At 58.4% G+C, this 8064-nt stretch overlaps 1 protein-coding gene across 1 annotated transcript; it reads left to right on the plus strand.

Moving 5' to 3' along the window:
- The first annotated feature begins 2833 nt into the window (after positions 1 to 2833).
- On the plus strand, positions 2834 to 7057 carry CHRNA2 (cholinergic receptor nicotinic alpha 2 subunit). Its single transcript, XM_065630668.1, has 6 exons — positions 2834 to 2897; positions 4021 to 4175; positions 4874 to 4918; positions 5110 to 5219; positions 5333 to 6428; positions 6932 to 7057. The coding sequence occupies exons 1-6, from the start codon at positions 2834 to 2836 to the stop codon at positions 7055 to 7057; spliced, it is 1596 nt and encodes a 531-aa protein (XP_065486740.1).
- The last annotated feature ends 1007 nt before the right edge of the window (positions 7058 to 8064 follow it).

Here is an 8064-nt window from a genome sequence, read left to right on the forward strand (position 1 = left end):
TGGGGAAAACCTGGTCTGGTGGGGATGTGAGCAAGCAGCCCCCTGCATCCCCCCAACTGTGCAAGAGCCTGGACCTTTGCAATGCCCCTGCAATGCCCTGTATGATACCCTGAGCAATGCCACACACAATCATAGAATCATTGAATCATTTAGGTTGGAAGAGACCCTCAAGATCATCGAGTCCAACCAATGCCCCATGCAGTGCCCCACATGCTACCCCGTGCAATACCCCCTGCAGTATCCTGTGCAATAATCTGTGCAATATCCCATGCAAAACCTCATGCAGTGCTCCCTGCAATGCCCCATGCAATACCCCCTGCAATGCCCCATGCAATAATTTGTGCAATACCCCATGCAAAACCTCATGCAATACTCCCTGCAATGCCCCATGCAATACTCCCTGCAGTGCCCTGTGTGATAATCTGTACAATACCCCATGCAAAACCTCATGCAACACTCCCATGCAATAGCCCATGCAATACCCTGTGCAATGCCCCATGCAAAACCCCATGCAATGCCCCATGCAATACGCCCTGCAATGCCCCGTGCAATAATCTGTGCAAAACCCCCTGCAGTGCCCCGTGCAATAATCTGTGCAATGCCCCATGCAACACCCTGCAACCCCCTGTGCAATGCCCTGTGCAATACCTCATGCAACACACTCTGCAGTGCCCCATGATCCCCCCTGCAACATCCCATTCTGTGCTCCAGCTCCTCCACTCCTCAGCACTTTTTTTCCTGTTCTCCCTCCCTATGCTCACACACAAAGCCCAACACCCCCTTCCCAATCCCCCGGCTGAGCGATGCCTTGGGAGCAACCGAGAAATCCCTGTCTCATCCAGCCCTTTCCCACGCTGGGGATGCTCTGCCAGCGCATGGCGGGTGATGAGGAGGGCCAGGGGAGCTGGTGTCCCTCCAGCCTTCCTCCCCCTCATCCTCCCCTCCTTCCCTGCCTGGCCATGACTCTCCCTCCTCCCCCTGTCCCTGTCGTCACCGCCACCACTTTGAGTAAGAGCTGAGACACCGTCAGCGGAGCTCAGTCCTCGCCAGAGCCCTGCGTGGCACAGCAGCCCAACCCTGGCGTCGCGGAGGGAACAGGGACTTTGGGGACCCCTCCTCGCTCTTCCTGCAGCAGGTAAGGGGGTTCGTTTGGTCCAGGCTGGGTGGGAAGGAGAGAAGCTCTTTTTCCCCGCAAACATCCATGATTAAAGCTGTTTGCAGAGCGCTGAGGATGGGCAGGGAGTGACGGGGAGGCAGCAGAAGAGAAAGTTTTCCAGCTGTGCCTGAAGTTCCCACCAAAAACCAAAAAAAAAATCCCCCCACTGTCCGCCTTTAAAATCCAATAAATATTTATTCTCGCTGCCTCCCTGACTGCACGTCGGGATGCCGAGAGCTTTGTCGGGCTCGCCGCAGTCGCGAGCATCCTCCGGTCCAGCCTTTCGCATCCTCGCGGGGCAGGTTCCTGCATCCCCCAGAAAAGTGGTTGGCAGGTACCAGCCAGCAGCATTTTTGCAGGTACGGAGGTGCCTCTCGGGGCATCGCTGCTGCGGGGTCAGCAACACAGCAAACCCAGCGCTGGGGGTCAGGGGGCAACGGGGAATCTGTCAGGGAAACGGTTTGGATGTGGGGAGACAAGGCAGGGCTGCAGGTACAGGGCAGGACCGGTATATTGAGATATCTCAGCCAGGAACGTCCATAATTTCCTCTCCAGTCTGGCACAGTGGCCAGTGTTTCTCCTCCTGTTTCCCACCCCGCTCCACCATCCATGCATTAATCAGTTGAAAACTGCACAGAAGATGATGATGAGTTCAGGAGGATTTTGTGGGTTTACCGGCTCAGGGAGGAATTTAAGCCAAAGGAGCTTCCTGTTTAGCAACATCAGTGCTGACCTGGGAACCTCCTTCTCTTGGGGACGGAAGGAGTTGCCTCCTGGAGAGGGGAGGTGGGTCCTGGGGGCACAGTCAGGTGTGGAGGAGTCACCTTGTAAAAAGAAGAAGATTTTGGGACCTGGGCAGAGCAAGAGATTCCTCCCCTTGCAGAGACTGGCCATACTGGGGAGGGGAACCAAACACATCCATGGATAGGTGCATGGAAGGATGGATTAATGAACGTACAGATGCATGGATGGGTGGATGGGTGGATGGATGAGGGTGGATGGTAAAAGGGTGATCCCTCTTCTCAAAAGTGAGTGTTCCTGGAGAAACCAGCCCGAGGAGCCGATTTGGGGCTTGGTCTCAGCTCTTGGAGCAGCTGAGATGTTGCTCCCTCCCTCACCCTTGGGGAATGAAGCAGCTTGGAGTCAGGGAGGGCAGAAGGATGGTTGAAACGAGTTATTTTCTGGTCACCCCAGTAAGGTTTGCAGCACTGGGCTCTGTCTCTGCTATTAGATCACCTGGGGACCAGAAACAGGGACGAGATGCTTTGGGGATGTTTTCCCTTGGCCCTGCCATGGTGGCAGCTCAGATGAGCTCCAAACACTGGCTTTGAGGGGACCACAGTGTTGAGGTGGCACCACGGTGACAGTGCCACTCTCTGCTGTCTTTCCAGGGATGAAATGTGGGGCAGGTGACTTGGCAGAGCATCCCAGACCACACACCCACCCTGGACCAGCTGTGTCCCTCCTGAGGTTCTCCCAGCCCACGTCCAGCTCAACCCATGGCTCCTCCAGCACTCCTTAATGGTGGGGACACACAGGCCACCGTGTCAGAGGTCCCCTGTGGTGGCTTTCGCTGCTGAGCCTCCTCCTCCACCACCACCTGAGCTCGTCGCTCCCCTTGGTTGGCTTTGCAAACTGCTCCGGGGGGAATCCATGGGGGACACTGGTACCAGGAGGATGTGGCGGCTGCCCCATGGCATCGTCCCCCTCGTCATGTGGTGCTTTGTCACCTTCCAGGCAGGTAAGGACAGCTCTGGCTTTCCATGGGGTACCCAAATTTCCTTCCCTTGAGCCCTGCCTTCCCATGGGTGTCACCCACTGGGACCAAGGCGGGGGAAAAAAATCTGGGGAGAGGAGAGGGGAGGGGAAGCTGAGGGGTGCATGTGCATGGAAAACCAGTTCTCTCCCAGTTTACCCCCATGCAGTCTCCCAGCACCCCCAGTCTCCACGCTGGTGTGGTGTCCTCCACCACACACCCTGCTAGGATGGGGTTCGTGTCTTTGAAGGGCAGCTCAACACCAGCTAGACACTTGCGGGGGGACAGTCTGCTCTGGGTCACCCCCCAGGGGATGCACCTCTGGGACCTCACATCCAGCCTGTGCAAGCTAAAATCTTGCAGGAATGGGAAAAAAATGGATTTTACTCCCACCTCCTGTCAACGCAAGATCGCCACGGAGCTGAGCATCTTTTCTGTCCCTTCACTTGGGACCAGCCCTCCCCAAAACCTCTGAAACCTTCAATGCTGCTCAGCACATCATGCCTGGCCAAAGTTCAACAAGCAGGACCCTTGCTGGGCTTGCTGGGTATGCCGTGGGGCAATGCACCCATCCTTCTCCAGGGCAGAGCCACCCATTCAACGTCCCTTTGGTCACGCTTTGCTGTGCAAAGCCCTCCCCCGCTCCATCCCTTCCTCCTTCAGTGTCCCTGGACTTGCTGGTGGAAATTTATGGGGCTCTGCAGCGAGCGAGGACGGCCGAGCGATGCACTGCAAGCTGACGGCATCCGAGACCAACATCAACAATTTCTAGGCAGAGCGAAGAGCGTTGAGCTCCTTCCCAGCCCCATCTCCAGCCCAGTCCCAAGGGAGGACTCTGGGTGGGCTGCAGCCACCCCAGGGACTGGGTCATCCCTTCACCTTGCAAAGCCAAACCAGTTAGCACCAATAAGAGCAGCTGGAGGGGACTGGGAGAGGGACCTCAGCCACCCAAGATGGGGATTTTCTCAGTTGATGTTGCAAGTTGAACTTGCACTTCACTGCCCGGGGCAGCTTTGAGGAGGGAAATTCCCCTCTCTCCATGCCAGGGTGGGGTTCAGCATCGCTTGGGCACCCCAATTCAGTGGGGTCCATCCCCATCTCCCCACAGTCTCCTGCCTGCAGGACCAGCCGGGCAGCCATGCCGAGGAGCGTCTCTTCAAGCATCTCTTCACCGGCTACAACCGCTGGTCACGGCCAGTGCCCAACACCTCCGACGTGGTCATTGTGAAGTTCGGGCTCTCCATCGCGCAGCTGATCGATGTGGTGAGTAGCCCTTGTGGTACCTGACTTTTCCCAGTTGGTCCTACTGGTCTGCGAGACCGGGGGCTGGGGACCCTGGTGGGAGGTTGGGTTTGGGCACCAGCAATCTCTTGGCCATCTCCATCAGGTGACAAACCACCCACCCTGCCTCCCTCAGAGCTCCAACGAGCAGCAGGGTCTGCATCCCTCCTCTCCATCCCAAACCCTCCCTTGATGCAGGAGAACATCAAGGAAAACTGCGGTTCTTCCTTCTTTCCATGACCTTACCCACCATCTACCTGCCCTGGGGCACATCTGGGCTTTTCTGTCCATCCATCCCTCATTCCTCCCATGCACACCCATTCACCCACCCATCGACCTGTCCATCTATCCACCCATCTACCTAACCATCTGTCCACCTATCAGCCTGTCTACCCATCCAGCTGTCCATCCTTCCACCCACCTCTCCATGGGACTGCACATTTGTCTGTCCATCAGAGCAGCTCAGAGCTTTATGCTGCAATTTGCTATTTCTTGCTGCCATCTAGTGAGAAGATTTCTCAGAGAAATATAGTCTCTCCTTGGACTTGTACCAGTTGCTTCCAGGAGCTGAACCCCAGATGTGGAGGGCAGAAAGTGAAAGCAGTGATTTGGGGGAAGATGCAGTGATGGGACAAGCCCTCTCTTCATCTCCCCTCACCTCTCCCTCTTTCCCACCGCAGGATGAGAAGAATCAGATGATGACCACGAATGTCTGGCTGAAGCAGGTAGGAGCCTGGTCCCTCTCTGGGGCAAGAGCGTGTCAAGGAGGGGACAGCCTTTAAGACCAAGTCCCTCTGGGTGGCATCTCCACGTTGCTGTTCCTCTGGGGGATGCTGCCAGAGGAGGAGGCATTGGGCAGCTCTGTCCTATCAGACCCAAGGTGACTTGATGCCTTCCCCTCCATGTCTCCCTCCAGGAGTGGAGTGATTACAAGTTGCGCTGGGACCCCGCGGAATTTGACAACGTCACCTCCATCCGGGTGCCCTCTGAGATGATCTGGATCCCCGACATCGTGCTCTACAACAAGTGAGTGATGCTGCTGAGATGGGGCGGCCCTAGGGCCTGCTACCCCATCCCATCCCATCCCATCCCATCCCATCCCATCCTCCTCCGACCTTCACACCTCTCCATCCCCGCAGTGCCGACGGGGAGTTCGCCGTGACCCATATGACGAAGGCCCACCTCTTCTCCAACGGGAAGGTGAAGTGGGTGCCGCCCGCCATCTACAAGAGCTCGTGCAGCATCGACGTCACCTTCTTCCCCTTCGACCAGCAGAACTGCAAGATGAAGTTCGGCTCCTGGACATACGACAAGGCCAAGATCGACCTGGAGAACATGGACCACCACGTGGACCTCAAGGATTACTGGGAGAGTGGTGAGTGGGCCATCATAAATGCCATTGGCACCTATAACTCCAAGAAGTATGACTGCTGCACCGAGATCTACCCCGACATCACGTTCTGCTTCGTCATCCGTCGCCTCCCGCTCTTCTACACCATCAACCTCATCATACCCTGCCTGCTCATCTCCTGCCTGACCGTGCTGGTCTTCTATCTGCCCTCTGACTGTGGGGAGAAGATCACCCTCTGCATCTCCGTCCTGCTGTCCCTCACCGTCTTCCTGCTGCTCATCACGGAGATCATCCCCTCCACCTCGCTGGTCATCCCTCTCATTGGCGAGTACCTCCTGTTCACTATGATCTTCGTCACGCTCTCCATCATCATCACCGTGTTCGTCCTCAACGTCCACCACCGCTCCCCCAGCACCCACACGATGCCCCGCTGGGTGCGTAGCTTCTTCCTTGACTTCATCCCCCGCTGGCTCTTCATGAAGCGGCCCCCGGCGCTGCCGCCCCCCGAGGGGACCGCGGGGCAGTACGACCTCCCGGGGACCAGGCTCAGCACCTCCCGGTGCTGGCTGGAGACCGATGTGGATGATAAATGGGAGGAAGAGGAGGAGGAAGAAGAGGAGGAGGAGGAGGAAGAGGAGAAGACATACCCCAGCCGCATGTCGCAGGCGGGGTCCCACGGCCAGAGCACCCAGTGCCGCTATGGCTGCAGACGCCAAGCTGGGAAGGTGTCGGGGGGCTCAGCCCCCCGAGTGCCCCCCAAGGGGGAGGAAGAGGAGGAGGTGGGTGCAGAGAAGGGGCTGGTGCTGTCCCCCAGCATCCTGAAGGCCCTGGAAGGGGTTCAGTACATCGCAGACCACCTGCGAGCTGAGGACGCTGACTTCTCGGTGAGTGGGTACCCCCGAAGGCTGGGGGGGTACGGGGGGGTCCCTCACACCGGGTGCTGCCTCCTGCCACTTGTACCTCCCTGGGGGGTCTGTGCTGGGACCCCTGGTCGGTTCCCTGGCTGCTGAGGACCCAATGCTGGGGAGAAGATCAATGAGATGCCTGGTCCATGGGGTCAGTTGAAGGTTCCTCCAGCTGTGGGAGCACTGGAGGTCCCTTTGCTGTCCCTGGAGAGCAGAGATGGCCCATCTTGCTCTGCTGGGACCTGGCTCAGGGGCTGCACCCCTATTTTTGCCCAGATTGTTTCAGAAAACCCTGGGTGGGATTTGCTCTGCCCCAAGCAGCCTCCCCAGAGAGGTCCATCCCCAGCCCTGCTTCTCCAGGGTTCTCCCAAGGTATCTCCTCACCCTGAGGAGCCCCAGTTGGTCTCCTAAGCTCAGAGAGTTCTCACAAATTGGGGGGCTGCACCCTCTGCCCAGGCTCACAGCCCCTCTCTGCTCGGCAGGTGAAGGAGGACTGGAAGTACGTGGCCATGGTGATCGACCGCATCTTCCTCTGGATGTTCATCATCGTCTGCTTGCTGGGCACCGTGGGGCTCTTTCTCCCGCCCTACCTGGCGGGGATGATCTAGGGACCAGATGGTGGGGACCATGGGCAATGCAGGGTCCCTCCTCCCAGGGAGAGGGCACGGTGGAGCCCACGTCCAGGCGGAGCCTCACCTCTCCCCAGGAGGACACAGTCCCAACCATGGAGGACCCTTGGGTGCAAAATGCAGGCTGGAGCAAGGGCTGTGCCGAGGGGTGACCTGGGGATGGTGCGGAGGGACAGCTCCTTGCCATCCTGCCCGGGGTGGTCGCAGATGTCCTAGCATTGAGGAAGGCACGGGACAGCTTCCCCATTGCCTGAGCACAGCCTGGAGGCATCTAGGAGAGGTTTCTGCTTCCTCGAGCTGCTGCAAGTCCCACTCAGAACCCAAGAGCCATGTGTCTAATGTGCTGGGCAACCTCACAGGCACTTTAGGATGCATCCTGACCACAGGGTGCTCAGGACCACGGGCTGGCATGTTTGAGCATGACATGGAGCAGCTGATAACGCCTTGGATGGTCCATGGAGAAGGTCGTGAGGTGGTGGTCCCTGCTCGGCTGCATGGTTCAGGGGTCTCTGCTCTGCAAAGCCCAGCCCAAACATAGACCCTCTGCAACCCACCGGCACAAGCAGTTGCTTCCACGCCATCCCCCACCAGAGCTCGGGGCAGCAGGAGACAGGAACAGCTGCCCTAGGTGGCCAAGAGGCCACCAGCATCCTGGCTGGGACCAGCACTGGTGTGGCCAGCAGGCCCAGGGCAGCGACCGTCCTGTGCTGGGAATGGGGAGGCCAAACCTCCAATCCTGGGGGCAGTTCTGGGCCCTCATGACACCCCTTGAGGTGCTGGAGCGAGTTGAGAGAAGGGAACGGAGCTGGGGAAGGGGCTGGAGCACAAGTGTGATGGGAGCGGCTGAGGGAGCTGGGGGTTCAGCTGGAGAACAGGAGCTGAGGGGAGACCTTCTGATCTCTGACCTGCCTGAAAGGAGCTTGGAGCCAGGGGGGGTCGGGCTCTGCTCCCCAGGAACAAGCGCCAGGACCAGAGGAAACGGCCTC

The sequence above is a fragment of the Caloenas nicobarica genome, chromosome 3 (genome assembly GCF_036013445.1).
Source record: "Caloenas nicobarica isolate bCalNic1 chromosome 3, bCalNic1.hap1, whole genome shotgun sequence".
NCBI lineage: Eukaryota > Metazoa > Chordata > Aves > Columbiformes > Columbidae > Caloenas > Caloenas nicobarica.

Excerpts from the sequence above, each read along its gene's own strand:
- CHRNA2 (XM_065630668.1), top strand. The coding sequence starts at position 2,834 with ATGTGGCGGCTGCCCCATGGCATCGTCCCCCTCGTCATGTGGTGCTTT. Across the intron at positions 4,176-4,873 it reads TCGCGCAGCTGATCGATGTG|GATGAGAAGAATCAGATGAT; the intron begins GTGAGTAGCCCT and ends TTCCCACCGCAG. Across the intron at positions 6,429-6,931 it reads CTGAGGACGCTGACTTCTCG|GTGAAGGAGGACTGGAAGTA; the intron begins GTGAGTGGGTAC and ends TCTGCTCGGCAG.